Here is an 18,086-nt window from a genome sequence, read left to right on the forward strand (position 1 = left end):
TGTCTGAGGCTGGATTTGAACTCAGGTCCTCCTGTCTCTGGGGCGGGTGCTCTATTCACTACTCCACCTAGCCTCCCCAAGCCATGATGTTTTTGTGAATGGAAGGTCTCAAATCAAGAGAAACAGGTTGCTTTTTAGATATATTATGGACATTTGGACTTTTACCAAATGAGGAAGAGGCTGATTACAAAAACAAGGAGAAAGCATCTAATTTCTAAGAAACGGTTTTCAGGCAGAGAGAGGGAGGGAGACTGTGTGTGTGTGTGTGTGTGTGTGTGTGTGTGTGTGTGTGTGTGTGTGGCCACTGATTCTTGAGCCTTTTAAAAAAATTATATTTTATTATTTCAATTAACAAAAATTGATTTTTCTTTCCCTCTAGCCTTTCCCCCACCATTTAAAAAAAGAAAAAGAAAACCCTTGTAACAAACATGCATAGTCAAGCAAAGCAAATTCCCACATTGGCCATGTCCAAAAAAAAATTATGTCTCCTTCTGCACCTTGAGTCCATCACATCTCTGTCAGGAGGTGGGTAGTATGCTTTATCATCGGTTCTCTGGAATCATGGTTGGTCATTTCATTGATCAGAGTTCTTAAGTCTTTCAGAGTTGTTTGTTTTCACAGTGTTGTTATTGTATAAATTGTTCTCCGGATTCTACTTGGTTCTCCTTGCATCAGTTCATACAAGTCTTCCTAGGTTTCACTGAAGACATCCTTTTCATCATTTCTTATGGCACAATAGTATTCCATTACATTCATATGCCATAATTTGTTCAGCCATTCCCCAATTGATGGGGCACTCTATTCTTAGTTTCCAGATCTTTGCTACCACAAAAAGAGTTACTATAAATAAGTTTTTGTACATATGGGTCCTTTTCCTCTTCCTTTGATTTCTTTGAAGTATAGGCCTGGTAGTCATATTGCTGGGTCAGAGGGGATGTACCATTTAGAAACTTTGGGTGGACTGTTTCATAGCTCTGCTAGCAGTGCATTAATGTGCCTGTCTTCCATCAGCCTCTTGAACATTGTCATTTTCCATTTTTGGTTAACTCTCAAACCTCAGAGTTTGCTTTAATTTGTATTTCTCTAAGTATTAATGATTTGGAGTATTTTTTTATATGGCTACTTATAACTTGTATTTCTTCCTTTGATAACTGCTTATTCGTATCCTTTGACCATTTATCAATTGGGGAATGGCTTTTATTCTTATACATTTGAATCAACTTAAGGAATGGTTTTAACAGGATAATTGGAGGGTTGGAAAGCACATGTTGTGCTTTTTAAGGTTTTAAAAAGAGGACATTGTTGTTTAATCTTACATATGTGACTATTATGAAGAAATGTTAGATTATTAATGCTCTGATTTGCTTAAGGAAAGGAGACATCAGTTGACTACAGTTCTTCCTCTGAGTTTTTTCTCTGCTATTAATTTTTTTATTCCTGGGCATATATCATTTACATTTTTCCTTTTAGTTTTATGTATGGAGAAGAACAAACCAAAATCATTTGAGTTCTGGTTTTGGAGTCGGATTCCAAGTATCAAGTCCTACCTCAAACACACATTTACTTACTTGTGTGGTCTTGGAGAAGTTAACTTTTTAGTGTCCCAGGCAACACTCTAAGATCATAAGTTGCAGAACTACTAGTTTTCACAGAGGGAGGAAGTTACCACCACAGGCATTCCCTGTACCAATAAAATTATACATCCAAACATCCTTCCTCCACTCTCCATATGTAATAGGAAGAAACGGTATATGAATATACTTTAGTTCTAAAGAAGTGGAAAATAGAAGAAGATGAATTGTACCAATATAAGAAACCCCTGACTTTGAACCCTACCGAATATTTAATTTTTCCCAGAAATAGTCTCAAGCTGCAACTGTAGTCTCTTTTTACTTTTTAACCACCTTTCTTCCCAAGGTGAGGAAGTTCAGTGGTACTGTGGCCATGTTTTCTGTTAGATAATGTGTATAGGGATGATCATTTACCCGAAGCCAAATACTAGACAAATGATTTCTTCTATCTGTCTTGTCATGGCCCTCCATAATCCCTTTCCAAGCATCAGAGGAGGCACAAAGCTCCTAGGGCATGACTGCAATTCTTTATAGTTATTATCTAGTATGGACCACAGAGTAATTGAATCTTTAGATTTAGAAGGGATTTCAGAAGCTATCTTGTATGACTCATACCTGAAAAAGGTTCTCTTCTGCAACATACCCAATAAGTACCCATTCAGTCTTTGTGTAAAAACCTCTAGTTGTTGTGGAGAATATGGGTAGGACCCAGTACATTCCAAAGCAACCGATTTTGCCCTTGCCTAGCTCTAATTATAGGAAGTTTTTTCTTATATCGACCCTAAATTTGCTGCCTTTACATTTTATACCCATTGTTCCTGGTTCTTTCCTCAGTGGCCAGGTATTAACTCAGAAAAGGAAGTAAAGTTAGTCAGGCATAACCTTTTCTTTATGAAGCCACGCTAGCTTTTTTTGTTGACCATTTATTTTTCTAGATGGTCACTAAGTATCTCTTTAGTGAGCTTTTCTAGAATTTTCTCAGTAATTGAAGTCAAGGTAATTGGCCTGTACTTTTCAGACTATTGTCTTTATGAAAAGATCAGGACAACATTTGTCTTTTTCCAGTCCTGTGGTGTATCTTTTATTCTCTGCCATCTTTTGCATATTACTGATGGTTGCTCAGGGGTTGGATCTGCCAAAATCTTTCTCTGAGGGTGTATGTCACCTGAGGTTGGGGACTTTAATAATCCATCAAAAATAGGGTTTTTTGTACTCTCCCTGGGACATCAGGGTCCCTTGTATCCCTTTACATCTTCTGTTCCTCATGCAAAGACTAGTTTCCTTTGCAAAGAAAAAGCAAGCAAAATAAAAGACATCTCAGACCTCTGTTGTTGGTCACTGTGACTCCACCCACCTGGACAACAAGTAGCTTCTTATCCTGCTGAATTAGTGTAGCTAAAACCCTTCTGTTGTCCTATTTCCTTCCTGCTTCAGCTCACTCTGAGTGGCACTCCTGAGACCATGAGAGAAACTGGCCATGCTATTGTATTTATCCTGTTACCTTTTTTGGCATCTGTCTTCCCTATCTACTTTTGAAAAATCTGAAAACTTGGTTTGAATGTTCTCTGTGTAGTCACATTGATCTCTTCAAGCAGCTCCTCCTTTTTCACCCAGCTGAAATAATTTCCTTTGTGTATTTAGAATTTTATTTTTGAGAGTTTTCCATTTCTCCCGAATTCACTTCTGTAGAATTTTAGTCTGTGGGATCTTGCCTAGCTTTTCCCTGAGCTTTTTAAAATCTGCTTACTCAAAGTAAATAGTAAAAATGCTGTTCTCAGCTTTCCCCTCTTTTATTTTTATGCCCACAAACTTTAGGAGTCTTGGGTTACTTTTCTCCATGTTTGCATCATTTCCACAGCAACAAATGAGAACCAGGTTCCAGTATAGAATTTCCCCTGTTTGATTCTTTCACCTTGCATTAAGGCAATGTTAGAAGTTATTAGCTTACTCTGATTTGGTGGGGGAGGGGGGGGAGAGACTGGAGAGGGAGGAGCAAAAGGGGAGAGGGAAAATGGGGATGGAGAGACAGAGAAAGAGGAGAGAGTAGGCAAACAGGAGTGCATGCCCCATCAGGTGTCAGATCACTGAAGTCTTCCATCAAGCAATCAGTCAATAAACATTAAGTACCCCCTGTGTGCTAGGCAGTATGCTGGGAATACAGAAAGAGGCAAAAGACCTTTCTACCTGTCCTCAGAGAGCTTATAGTCTAATGGAGAGACAGCATTCAAACCATGGATACAGTGGATCCTGCTAGGTTTGACCTAAGTTAGACTAAATCTAGATTCTAGTGTATGATTGATTGGTCATTTCCCCCCGTTGCTTTAATTTCCTCACATGAATATGCCTTCTTGATGTATACCACTATCTCATTCCCCATTTTTCTCTATTGTTTCTTTTGAATAAGTATATCCATCCAGAGCCATAATTTATACAGTCATAAATTTAATTTTGCCAAACTCAGTAATCTCTATGAGGTCATCAGGTCAGATATTCCTTGCTAATACAGCATCTAGTTCTTCTTGCTTGTGGCTTAAATATTGGACATCTCTGTATAGACATTTGAGGCCATGGGCCTCAGTAGTTCCTTTCTTAGATTTTGTTTCCTAGTAACTTATGGGTGTCTCAATTGCTGTTCTTCATTCATTGTACTACTCTGTATGGTATTTAGCTTGGCGGATATGCATAGGTGATTTTTCTCCTTTCTCAGTTCTTTTTAGATTAAAGGCTTTTAAATTAGATTTGTAGGTTATCCAATAGAGCTATTCTTTCCAGCCTTTACTGGGGACCAACATTCTCTTTATATTGTAAGCTTGTTCAAGAAATTCAAATCTCATTGTTAGACACTATTTTTTTAGCCAAAGGTTCACTTCCCAAATAAAATTTCTCTTCAATCCTTACTTCCAGTGGCTAGACAGTGAGGAAAAAACCACAGCTGGAGCCCAAGCCTTAGTAGTCTTTGGTGGTATTTTTTAACCTAGTGCAGTGCTTGTTACATAGTAGGTACTTAGTAAATACTGGTTGTTTGATTTAGTTTCCTTATAACTGAATAGTTATAAGGAATGAGTTTATAGGTATGATTTAATGAGTTAATATGTATAGTTAATAGGAGTTAATAGGTATAGACTATTGTCTCCCATTTTGCTAAGTCTTGTGAAGTTCTCTGTTGTGTCTTGATTACTTATCGTGGGAAGAACAAAGAGCTACCCTCAGGAACCCCAGCTCTTGTGTATTCCTTCAACCCTGTGTGACAGCTTCACTTCCTCTATCTTGTCATCTTCTGGAGGATAAGCAGCCGCTGCCACTCAGCATGTTCAGCTCCCTCAGCTTCTTCAGGAAGCTCCTTTGATCCATCATGGAGCTTCAGGAGTACATTCATTCTTTTCCTTCTCTTCCTCGTGTGAGATAATCTTGCATTTTGCAGCTACCAGTAGTTCCCTTCTTCCCTGAGGACACTTTTTTTTTAGGATCCCTGCTAAGGCCTTGCTTCCATTTTCATTAGAGTTGTTGTTCTAATAACCTGAATGGAAGAAAGGCTTTCATTGAGGACCTTTTGCGTTTTCCTCCTAGAGGAATGCTAGCTGCTTTTGGGAAAGTCATTTGGCCATGGCAGAAATATAAATGTCTCTCGCTCTGCAAGTCACTGCACAATTTTTCTTGTTCTTGGTACTGATTTAAGATTTTTTTTAAAAAGCTATTTTTAAGTGTTTACTCCTTGTTAAGACCTTGGAAGTTAGCTGTGACCTCTTTAGCTTTTTTAGGTTAATTTCAGCAATTGCCACACCATAGGCACTCCCCTGTCTCACCAGCTCAGTCTCTGTAACTAGTCCAGTCTACTGATTTGCTTTGCCTACCACTTTGTTCCACTGCCTTTTTCTTACTTGTTGTCCTAGCTACCCTTTTCTTTTCCTTGGATCCTTCTTCAGTCTTTCCTTTCAGGTCCTAACATCTCAGTCTTCCTTGATATTATTCTTTCTCCAATAACTTTCTCTCACTGAAGTAGAAAGTATATTCTGGTCTTGGAAATCATTCTCCCTTAAATTTTCTTCAGTTTCTCCTACCTAAATTTAATCTCTGCCTTTATGAGTCCATTCCCCTTCAGATTACCTACACAATTCTCAAGTCCCCTTCTCCTCTCTTCTCGTCCTTCTCCCACAGAAGCTGGAATGTTCTTTGATAGTGTGTATTCTGTCTTCCCTTTTTTGCTTAGCATTATTCCATAAAGGTTTTTACTTTTTCTTTGCATTCCTCATAATTGTTCAATTCAGTTGCATTGTAGTATTGTATCACATTAATTTACAGTGATTTATTTTACTCTATTTTGGGACATTTTATTTACTTGCATTTTTTTTTGCAATTAAATTATTATTGCAGTTCAAGATGTACTAGGTTTTTTTTTTTTGTATTTTCAGTAGCACTTTAAAGGTAAAATCCCAACATTGAAATATTGTCCATATAGTATGGTTATTTTATATTTGCTCACTGCCAGTTCTCCAAAAGAATTCCTTAAGTTTTCAATTCCACCATCAATGAATGAGTTTTTGTTTCTTTTTAAATGTAAATGTCATTTTGAAACTTTTTTAAACATTGCCATGTGACATCCTGATGAATACCCATTGGATTTTGAGATCACTACTTCCTTTTCTTGGAGTTCATCAGCTGTTTAGTAAACCTTTTACATTTTGCTAGGATTTGAAGGCAAGTTCACTGGCCTATAGATCAGAGATTCCATTTTCTTTCCTGTTTAGAAATTTGTAACCAGATTTTCCCTTTTCCCAGTGGTATATTTCCTATCCTCCATGATATTTCAGAGATTATTGCCTTGTCTGCGGATTCTCAGAACTCTTAGATGTGGTTCTTCTGGCCCAGGTGATTGGAACTTTTCCAAGAATGCAGTAGTCATAACCCTATTGAGCAGCAGAGTGGTGTAGTGGGTAGTTTGCCAGACCTGCAGTAAAATCTAGCCTCAGACACTTACTGGCTGTGTGACCCTGGGCAAGTCACTTAACCCTGTTTGCCTCAGTTCTTCATCTGTAAAATGAAGTGGAGAAGGAAATGGCAAACCACTCTAGTATCTTGGGCAAGAAAACCCCAGATGGGGTTATGACGAGTTGGAGATGACTGAAATGGATGAACAGCAGCAAAATCATCTTACTTTAAGTTACCTGTTAGCCATATTTTTTGAATGTCATTTCTAGTCTATAGAGCATTCTCCTTGACTAAAAAAACAGAAGGAAAAGATGAATGGGAACAACCTTGCTTTGTGTCTTCTGTGATTCAGGATCATTGTTCTGTCTGTAATGAGCATCATGCCTTTTCCCTGCTATATAGCTAAAATTATTTGGGATTAATTTCCTAACAAGACATTATGGTAGAGACATTGAAATTGAAGATCTGTTTTTAATATAAGATTGTCTGGTACTAGAGTCAAACATGAATTTCTAATTCTTAACCCACTGTCATTTTGAAAGTCTAGAAACCAGAGCAGTTCTTGACCTAGCTACTTATTGGCTAGATATTTCGTAATCTGTCACATATAATTCATCTCTGATATTTTTTAAATAGGATGTAAAAACATGTCTACTTGGTGGGTTTTGGGACCAGTTCGTTTTTAAAGCCTTTGGATATTACTGTAGTCTCCTTGCTTCTGTTCTAGTCTTTGCTTTCTCTGATCTGTGCCACATACTGCTTGTAGATTAATCTTAAAACACTGCTTTCAGATTGTCCCTCTCCTCACAAATCCTCAGTAGTTTCCTATTGCATTACCTAAAGTGGTATAAACTTATATTGATCAATTAAGTCTAAACTAATTTTAGTATTCAAAACCTGCCATAGTCTGGCCTAAGCCTATTTTTCCTGCCCAATTATTCGTGGTTCCTACAAATCAATTCATCATTTCAGCCTAGCTTCTCTGCTCACTGTCATTGGAACCCATCTTAATATATTTCTCCCTCAGTGATTTTGCTTGTACTGTTCCTCTTCCCTGAAATGCCTTTGGTCCTCCCTATCCATCAAACCTCAGTCCCAACTTAGTGTTTTACAAACCTTCTGTGATCACCACAGCCCACAGTGATTACTCCCTGCCATAAACAGTACCAGTGTCCCTTATTTAGCACAAAACTCTTCTTGTTGGATTATTTTCATGTGTGGGTCTTGTCTCCAACTAGATTATAAGCTTCTTGAGAGGAGAGACTTGTATTTTGAAATTCATCAGACTCCCTAAAATACCTATCACAGTGTTATTTATACACATAGCATTGGATTGCCAAAAAATATTAACTGCTAAGTTGATTTAAGGGAGGCAAAGAATTTAAAAGCCTTGCATGTGTGCTTCAGATTTAATGAAAGATAATTGAGAGAATTGAGATGAGGCTCAAATAGAATATGGTTCAGAGAACTGGTGAGTTGATGATAGTGAAATTCAAATGTCATAGATTCCATATAATGGAATGTGGTTTTAGGAAAAGACTCAATGAGCCTCATAATACAGTCTTGCCGATTCCAGTTATCTCTAACCTCTCTCTCACACTTTTTATCCTTTGGCAGGAGTATGCCCTTTCTGGTTGGAACCTGAATAACATGCCTGTGCTGGAACAGTCTGTCCTTGCACATATAAACGTGGATATCTCTGGTATGAAGGTGCCTTGGCTCTATGTGGGCATGTGCTTCTCTTCATTTTGCTGGCATATTGAGGATCACTGGAGCTATTCTATCAACTATCTGCACTGGTAAGAGTATCCTTTAATGACCCTCCTCATTCTTGTACTTCACAGTGCAGATTTCTTTTGGATATGTATACTTACTAGAAGTCATTTGGGGGCAGGGGGCAGATGAATTTATTATTAAATGATTTATGGGGAAGACCTATCCTGTCTAAAAGTATTTTCTACCCAAAATAAAAATTTGATTTTAAAAGAAACTGGAAATATCATTGAAGGCTACTTCATGCTAAGCTCCTTTCCTTTTACTATAGGCTACAACATCCCAGGTCCCTTTCACTTCCAACCTATGTAAGAAGTACAGGCAAAAGTTTTGGACCAAATGATACGTGGCCAATATGTTAGGTAATTCTGGTTGAATCTTATATACCTTTTTTAGCTCATTCTAGCTTAATATATATTACTGAATAACTTACCTGAATGGTTAGCCTTTATACCATGTAGGTAATTTAAGTCCAAATAAGTGGGTTAATCCATGAATATGAAACACAATCTAATTTTCTTAAATTTCCATGGTTTTGTGTTTATTTTTTTAAATGACAGTTTACCCTAAAAAAAACTTGAGTATATAGTGATGTCCATTATCTACTTCTTCTTAATTGTATTTGTGACCTTTATTTAATTTCCCAGTTGTTTGGTGGTTAGTGTTCTGATAACCTCATGTAACTGATCTTTCTCTTTACTCTTTGTCCCATTTTTGCTACAGAAGACAGTAGAAAGTCCCGTCACTTTCTTACCATAGCTCATTTTGTTTCCACTGTTTGTCACCATGTGAATGGGATTGAGAAATTTGACTTGCAAATAGCATGACTGGTAATTTCGTTAGCGTGATTTGGTTATATAAATGTACTGTACCAGAATGAGGCTAACAGGTTTTTGGTCTAATCTTGGTTTTGACTTTTGGATTATTAGTTGACCATAATTAGGATGTTACCTGAAAGTATACTAGAGACCAGACCAGTAACTACAACTTTGCACTTGTTGGATCATGTTGGTGTGTCAGCATCCTTTAGGAGAGTTACCTGTATGTTATCTACTAAATGCCTCATTGTGATATGGAGCTGACCCTAGGTGCTTAAAGGTTCTGTCCCTGGAACCAAAGCTCTAGTCAGTCCTTATAAAGCAGAAAAGTTTCAGGCATAGCCTGCTGTACTTCCGTTATTTAAGGATGAGCATAAGTTAAGATTAAAGAAGAACATCATCAGAAGGTTGACCACCAGATTATTCATTTGTGCTTCTGCAACTAACTTCTGCAAGTGGTAACAGCAACTAATATACATTTACCAAGGCTTAGAGGGGTTGCAGTCTGCAGTTGTCAGTGAGGTTACCCCTCACTGATGAAACCATAGATTCTCAAAATGTTAGCACAAGCATCCTTCATATATGAAAATGTTAAAGATTCATGCTTGATTTTGTTTTTGTTTTTTGAGGTATTTTTCCAGGTCTGATCATGCCCCCCTCCTACTCAGTAAAGTCCAGTGGTTTCCTGTTGCCTCCAGGAGGAAATACAAAATGATCTGTTTGGCATTCAAATACTTTCATAACCTAACCCCCTCCTACCTTTGATGTCTTTTTATATCTTACTCTCCTGGCCATTCCACAGGATACAAGACACTCCATCTTTTAGTTCCGAGCATTTTTTGGCTCTCCTTCTTTTGCTCAGACTACTGACCTCCCTAGAATCTTTTAAAGTCCCAACTAAAATCCCACCTTCTGCAGGAAGCCTTCCCTAACCCCTCTTCATTCCAGTGCTTTTCCTCTTTTAATTTTTTCCTATTTATCCTGCATATAGCTTGCTCCATTTATTTGTTTGCATGTTGCCTCCCCGGTTATATTGTAAGCTCCTTGAGGGCAGTGACTGTCTTTTGCCTCTTTTTGTATCCTTAGAGCACAGTGCCTGGAACATAGTAGGTGCTTAATAAATGTTTTTTTGAATTGTATTGAAATATATTGCTCAATTAACAAACTCCTGTGTGGTCTCCCATTTGTGAGCTGGCTGTCAGGATTTTGGGTGTAATCTGTGATCACGGGACAGACTGAAATTAGTTGGTTGGGATTGACCGTATGACTTTATCCTTATTCAACACCTGTTCTGCCCTGCTTAAGACCTATTTTTTTCCCTAGGGGGGAGCCAAAGACATGGTATGGTGTCCCATCTCATGCTGCAGAACAACTGGAGGAAGTAATGAGGGAGCTGGCCCCTGAACTGTTTGAGTCCCAGCCTGATCTCCTGCATCAGCTAGTCACCATCATGAACCCCAATGTGCTAATGGAACATGGTGTCCCTGTGAGTCTCTCTCTGTCTTCAGTACTTTCAACTTGAAGTTATTTCAGATTTTGATTTGGTTTAAAATAGTTGTAGTTAGTTAGTTAATAGTGTAGTTAGTTAAAAGGGGTATTTTGAAATATGAGTCAGGCTATGCTTAATAAATCCTATTTAAGTGGAATATCCTGAAGAATGGCCTTTTGTTTTCATTTGGGCATTTCATGCTATGTTAATACAACCTCATAACTTATATTACTCTTGTTTAATCAAAAGCCACTGTTAAATAAAAACCAAGTGCTTTAAATGGCAACCCTATGGGCTAATCCTTATGCTCGTGAGAATTGCATTTCATATAAGGATTTTGTAGTCATTTAACCAAGTGACCTAATAAAATAAATATATTATATCCAAACATTTTTATTCAGTGTTTTAATGTATTCTTAAACTTAGAGACATCCAGATGTCTAACTTCACTTGAATAAGAAAGAAAATGTCCAGATTAAGTAACTTTAATAATTCTGCTTGCCTCTTAAGGATTTTATTCTAGGACCTTTCGAAGGGCAAATTTATTTTGAACAAAACTGGCTCAGTGATAAAAAACTGGCCTTGGGATGACTACATACCAAAGATTTAGGGTCTGGTTAACTCTCAAAAAGTATCCATAGGATTCAGAAGGAAATTTTTATCTTTCCCATTGTACTTCATAGCATGAATAGAGGGAAAATTCCCTTGAGTGCCATCTTAGCCAGTATACAGTTTTGAAGATATAGGAAACATTTGGCACATTGAGAATTTGTTATTTTGGAATCTCTTTGGCCACTAATTATGATATTTGGTAACTTTAGTGTTGACAGGAAGGGTTTTCCCCTCCCAGAGGAAAAATTCCTAGCTATTTCTAAAAACCTTGATTCATTTTTTTTCTTGATGCATATGTGGTAGGATGTTTGCTATTTCTAGTTTGAAAAAATATCTCTATAGTAACTGTCTAATAAAAATCTGTCTCTCTCCTCCATGTCTCTCCCCTCATCCCCTTTTTTGTATTTCATCCCCTAATTTGCATTCAGGTATTCAGGACCAATCAGTGTGCAGGAGAGTTTGTTGTGACATTTCCTCGTGCCTATCATTCTGGATTTAACCAGGGCTACAATTTTGCTGAAGCTGTGAACTTCTGCACTGCTGACTGGGTCTGTTCTATTGCTAGTGGCTCTTGTTTACCTCTTAATAAGTCTGTGATATGTAGCTTAGTCACTGTATTTGCTTAGTTAGGCAGTGAGTAGTAGGGTTTATAAATTCAAGTGGAGAGGTCAGACCAAGTTTCTATTACATTCTTCATTTGGAGGGTTTATAATTAATTGATTGTAATTCATCCCTTATTCCTAATTCATTCTGTCTGATTTAAAAATGAGCAATTGATGTCTATAGTTCTTTGCTTTTAGAAGTGGCTTCTTTAGGCTTTTTGTGTTTGAACACTGTTGTCTTTAAGCATAAAAGTTACAAATTTTTGGCATCAGAAAGTGACTTAAATATGCAGGGGTGATTTGGGGCATTCATTTAACAATACTATATTGGTCCTAAGGTAGGCTATTCTTTGAATGTAGGCCACATTCCTAAAATGAATTCTCTCAAAAGAAAAACATTTTTAGGTATACATCGAAAAACACTTAGACAAAATACTATGAAAGCTCTTTTAAAAAACATTTAAAGTCAAATAAAGTGCTATGCTGATGCTTCAGTTTTGTTGGGAAGGCAACTCAGGTTCTGAAAAGTCATACTACTTGCACATAAATTGTCACAGGTTTTACCAAGTGGGAAAGGCTTTACCATCATTCAGGGAACACCTGCATACAGGCTCATACCAGTAGATTGTCCATCTTATGGTGAAATTTTTAGTTTTCAAACTACATTTTTTTAAATGATCATTGCTATTTTTATCTTTGTCACTGTTATTCCTACTAAAATGTGGTTATAGACTAAACTTGGGCTTTGTACAATGCACATTTTGTGGTCTGGGGTTGAGAGTGGTATTTAAATACAGAGCAGTATGTTGATGTAAGTGTCTTAGAGCAATAACAAAGTGACTTCAATGTGATTTTTATTAAAGAGAGGACCTGACCTTATTTTCTTCTCTCTGATGGCAAATCAAGTAATCCCTGCCCCCTTCTATATTACTTTTGCTGCCATTTAATATCTTTTTCAGTTAAGAACTTCATTTCAAATCTAGAGTAATTCTACCATTGAAACTTCTATGTGATATAATGAAAATAACTTTTGTATATAATAGTGCTACCATTGATTGCTGGGGGCTCTCTGCTGTCCTTAGAGTGAATAATAGTAATAATTATATCATGTGAAATGAACATGAGATTGCGTGTTTTAGGATATAGTCTTTCAGAAGATCCTTGCATGATAAGACTGTGATGGCTACCATTCTTACAATTTCACTTTTATTTTACTTTGGTTTTGGAGACACCTTTAATTTTAGCTATACATATCTAGACTAGCCTGATTTTTAAGGCTATTGGTGAATTCAGTAACTCACACACTTGATGGCACTGATTTTGAGGTAAAGTAGAAGCCTATTGAAGAAAGAACATTCATTAGAACTTGAAGTCTTAAACTTGTAAAAGGGAGATAACATAACAGGTTAAATACCCATTAGGTATAGGCAAGCCTTGCTGCAGTGTGACAAATAGATGAAACAAAAGCTTTTCAAAAAGGAGGATCATCCAAGTTTGTTGATGTTCTTTAATTCTTGATTTTCATTCCTTTTTTTCCATTTCATTCTTTCCAAAAAGTATTTATAAGGAAGTGGCAGAAAATCCAAGTTGTGTGTTTTTTTTTTCCAGCTCAAGAGTTTAATATTATATGTTATATGAGATAATATGTATAGAGTACTTGCAAACCATGTAAGCATCAGCTGTTCATTTCAATTTCTATTAGAATAATAGCATGGCCATAAATTAAACTGATTTTCTTGCATGATTTATGGACATTAAATCTATAATTACTTTATCATTATGCCCCAAGTTGTATATTACTACAATGGAGAAATTTATATCATTCTTTTCTTCCATAGAGTGTTTTCACATAGATAATCTCTTTTATTGTGATTGGATAAAGCAACATGTGAGATTTTTGTTTTTTTTTTTTAAGTTGGGAAATTGAGGACTGGTAAAATTTGGTACTTATCCATGGTTGAACAATTCATGGTAAAATGATTACTTTTACCTTGGGTTTAACTGCCAAATTTAGTGTTCTTAGTGGGCAAAGTTACTTTCCATAAAGGATCGGTGAGGGAGAGGTTTGAAACTTGTGACTCAAGCAAGACTATCCATTAATTTGACTGTTTTTCATTCATTAGCAGAGGGAACCCAAACAATAATTTTCATGTTTTTATAATTTTTACAAAAGCATTCATTAAAAACAATCCCATTAACATTCCTTCTTTGACTGAACACAGTTATATCTCAGTAAAATTCTTAACAATATAAAATATTTATCAACAGCTGAATAGGGATCGTACTATTAATTTTCATTAAAATGAAAAAAGTTTCAAATTAGCACTTAATTTTAAAAAAAATTTTTAAAATACCGAATTATATACTCGGTGTCTTAATTTGGTCTTCTGATTTTAGTTATTTCTTTAGACATACTGGGCATATGCTTATCCCTATTTTCTAAATAGTCTCCCTGTAGTGTGCTTTGCTCTATTACCAGACGATGATAATTTCACTTATGTCTTTGTTTATCTCTGAACTGTAGAAGTCAAGGGGAGTCGGTTTAATGTATTGGCTGACCATCTGTCCTGTGGTTACTTCAAAGTGGAAGATCATTCTAAACTTACAGTTTCCTAAAGCTTCACTTATATATTTTTTTCTTTGGCATTCTAACCTCTAAATAGGATGAAAATAAAACTTACTAAAATTTATTCAAATAAAAATTTTGTCACCTGACCCTGCCAACCAACATGTTAGGTTGATTTTTCTTAGATGTGTGGCATGAATAGTGTAATTTGCTGGAAAGGGAAGCAAACTAATGGTATGGTAAATGTTTTTAGAATTCATCTCCAAGAATGCATCTGCTTATTTAAGAAAAGTGGTAGTTTAGCCAGATGTGTATTCATTGTTAGGGAAAAATAAATATTTCCTGTCTCATAGTTGCAGTGTTTTGGAATGAAATTAAGGTTAGGATGTCTATTTTAAAGAAAAAAATCCTTTGTAAAAAAAAAAGTTACTTTTGCAAAAAAGGCATTGTTAAATATAAAAATTGATGCTTGATTTCTTAAATAGTCTTTTTTAAAATAACATTTTATCTTGGAACATGGGTCCTGAATACTACAGCTTGATGTTTGCTTATCTTTTTAGAAAATGGAATACTTGCTTGGAAGGAATCTTTTTGAGATAGAAGGGAGGGATCTGTTGGGTGACAGAATACTCTAGAAGAAACTAGACTGGAGTTGGAGTCAGGAGAGGCCTAGGTTCAAGTCCCACCTGACACTGTGTGACCCTTCATAAACCATTTAAATTCTCTGATCTTCAGTTTCCTCATGTTTAAATTGTAGTGTACTGAATGAAAAGCCAGCCTAATAGCAATGAAGACATAGGTGCAAGTCTAACCTTTGACATATACTGGTTCTGTGGCCCTGGGTAAATCATAAACCTTTGAGTGCCCCAGGCTATTCACTAAGACCATAAGGGGCAGAATAAATGCTGACTTGTAGTGGTAGAGGGAGTTTTCTTGTAAAGTTCCATACACTAAGAAATCACAGGTCTAAGCCCAATAAATAACTAACTAAATAATAATGTTGATAGTATCTATCTGCTTATAAAGCTCAAATGAAGTGCTATATGTGAAACTTTACAAACTTTAAAGTGCTATATAAATGCCAGTTATTATTATTATTCTGCATTATAGAATGTAACGTAGACAAGTAATTCGATTTGGGTATCCTTTCATGGCTTCAGCTGCCTATTGGACGTCAGTGTGTGAATCATTATCGACGACTAAGGCGTCACTGTGTGTTCTCACATGAGGAACTTATCTTCAAGATGGCTGCAGATCCAGAATGCCTTGATGTAGGGCTTGCTGCTATGGTCTGCAAAGAAATGACCCTTATGACTGAAGAGGAGACACGACTGAGGGAGTCTGTTGTACAAATGGTGAGTAAACTCAGTGCTACTTCTGTAAGAAATACTCACAGGAAGAATCTGTATAGCCTAAGTTACCAGCATAGTTCACTTTAGAAGCTTAATTGAGTCAATATCTAATTAGGTGAGCTAATTGCAGCAGATGTATCAAACCTTCTTTCATCAAACCTCCCATGGCACCCCCTTTATAACTAATAAACTCATCTTCTACTTTACTAAGAAAATAGAAGCAACTATTGTAAACATTATGCTCTTCCTTCCCCCTCTTCTCTAAATCTTGATATCTTTTTCCATTCTTTCTTCCTTTACTTCACTCTCAGATATTAGGTAGTGCTTCTCCTTGCCAAAACTAGTCCCTCTATCTGTGATACTGTTCCCTTATGTCTTCTTCAGCAGATTGCCCTCATAGTTACCTGCTTTTTTTCCCTTAAGTTCATTCTCTCCCTATCTCCTGGTTTCTTTCCTACTGCCTATAAACATGCCCAGATCTCCCTCATCCTTAAAAAATCCCTAGTAGATGCTATCATTCTATATCTTTCCTACTTTTAACAGCCAAATTCCTAGAAAATACTTGTTACTTTTGCTTCTTCTTTGCTTGCTTCTCAACATGTTTTTTATGATTTAAAAGTGTTTTGTTGATACCTTGTTTTTTATGTTGCCCTCATTTCTTAACACATACCTAGAACAAAAAAAGGAGAGAAAAATAATTTAGCAAAAACAGCCATCACATCTATTGAATCTGAGTCTAAAGAGCGTTCTATAATTTTTCCCACTCTGTACAGAAGGTTGGGAGGTAGCACCACTGTTTGCATAAAGGAAGGGAGATTTGGTGTGTCCCATACCCCCATTTGATGAAGACATAGGATGTAATAACAAATGCTAAGGTATAAATGTGTTAAAAAGTTGTTAACATCATATTATCCTTTTAGGAAGTACCTTTCTAAGTCAGAAGGAAGTGTGCCATTGGATTAATGATGACTTTCTACCAGTTTCAATGATCCTTTTTTTTTTTTAAATGCTTCTCAACCCCTTGTAACCTGGCTCATCACTCAACTGGAATTACTTTCTCCAAAGTTGCAGGTGCTACTTTGCCAAATCTGATTGGCTTTTTTCAACATCCATCCTTTCTGAACTATTTGCTTTTATTTTCTCTCATGTTCCCCCTCCACTCCATTGGGAAAAAAAAATAAAGGAAAAAACCCTTGTAACTAACATACATTTATTAAGCAAAACAAACTCCTACATTGACCACATCCATTGATATATGGCTCATTCTGTTTCTCGAATCCATCGTGTCTCTTGTTAGGTGACAGTCGTCATCATTAGTCCCCTAGAACTATGGTTGGACATTGTGTCATTCTGAGCTCTCAAGTCTTTCAAAGTTGCTTGTCTTTTTGTTGTGGTAGTATACATTATTCTCCTGGTTCTGCTTACTTCACTCTGCATGAGTTCATCCAAGGCTTCCCCTGTTTCTTTGAAGTTGCCCCATTCATCATTTCTTATGGCATAGTAGTATTCCATTACTTTATTTTTTTGAATGGATAAGAAAAGCATTTTATTAAGTACTTTCTGTTTACACAGTAAGAAATAGAAAATTAGGACAATTCTTGCTCTTAAGGGGCTCACATTCTGATGGGGGAGATAACACATATGGAAGATTTCAGCTGCAAATCTTATGGAAAGCTCCTATGGTCCTTATGGTAAAATGACAAAATAGATGTTAATGCCTCTTTCTTAATGTCATAAGATAAAATTATATCAGTTTCTGATGTTGAACAATTTTACAATCCCAAGGACTTTGTTGTTACTAGCTTTTTTTGGGGGGGTTTTCATTACCTGTGGCTATTGTATCCTAATCTTCCACAATGTCTTACAAACCATCACACTTCCCAACTTTGCTGTCTCTTTCAACTGTGCTCTCTTGCACTGGTTGTTTTAGTTGAAATTATTGGTGTCATTTTTTGAGCCATCCATGTCTTTAACTTCATATACATAGTTTCTTTAATTGCTAAAATTATAAGCTTAAAACACCAAGTAAAACCAGTATTTCCATATATGTTTTAAATAAGAGAGGATTGTACATGAAACTCTGAATCTCTATATGGACCTTGCTTTTCTTTTAAAATATATAATAAATTCAGCATGTAACTTTCAGAGTTCCCTCACTTTGTTATCTGTGATTGCTACTGCCTTTCTTTTGTTCACTCATTTCCCTATACCTCCCCCAACCCCCCACCCCATCCCCTACCTAGTTAAACTGCCATTTTTTTCCTTTGAAATGTTTTTCATGTCCATTATTCTTCCCTATTCCCACTGTCACTGACCTAATTAAGCTTTAGTGCTTGATGTTACAGTAATAGTTTATTGTTGGATTCACTGACTTTTA

The 18,086-nt window shown here is 36.4% G+C and overlaps 1 protein-coding gene across 3 annotated transcripts in view; it reads left to right on the forward strand.

The window, feature by feature from the left end:
• KDM5A (lysine demethylase 5A) overlaps nucleotides 1-18,086 on the forward strand; it is a 115,409-nt gene that overhangs the window by 25,012 nt on the left and 72,311 nt on the right. For all 3 annotated transcript variants that reach the window (XR_011169494.1, XM_069094363.1, XM_069094365.1), the window contains exons 11-14: nucleotides 8,115-8,296; nucleotides 10,412-10,574; nucleotides 11,618-11,737; nucleotides 15,518-15,712. Coding sequence is in view for 2 of the 3 variants with exons in the window: in XM_069094363.1 (XP_068950464.1) it covers nucleotides 8,115-8,296; nucleotides 10,412-10,574; nucleotides 11,618-11,737; nucleotides 15,518-15,712 (660 nt within the window). In the remaining variant the exon portion in view is untranslated. The remainder of the gene's footprint in view (nucleotides 1-8,114; nucleotides 8,297-10,411; nucleotides 10,575-11,617; nucleotides 11,738-15,517; nucleotides 15,713-18,086) is intronic.

This window comes from Petaurus breviceps, unplaced genomic scaffold, assembly GCF_028583685.1.
Source record: "Petaurus breviceps papuanus isolate PSGF00001 unplaced genomic scaffold, PetGlider_PUasm1.0 216, whole genome shotgun sequence".
NCBI lineage: Eukaryota > Metazoa > Chordata > Mammalia > Diprotodontia > Petauridae > Petaurus > Petaurus breviceps.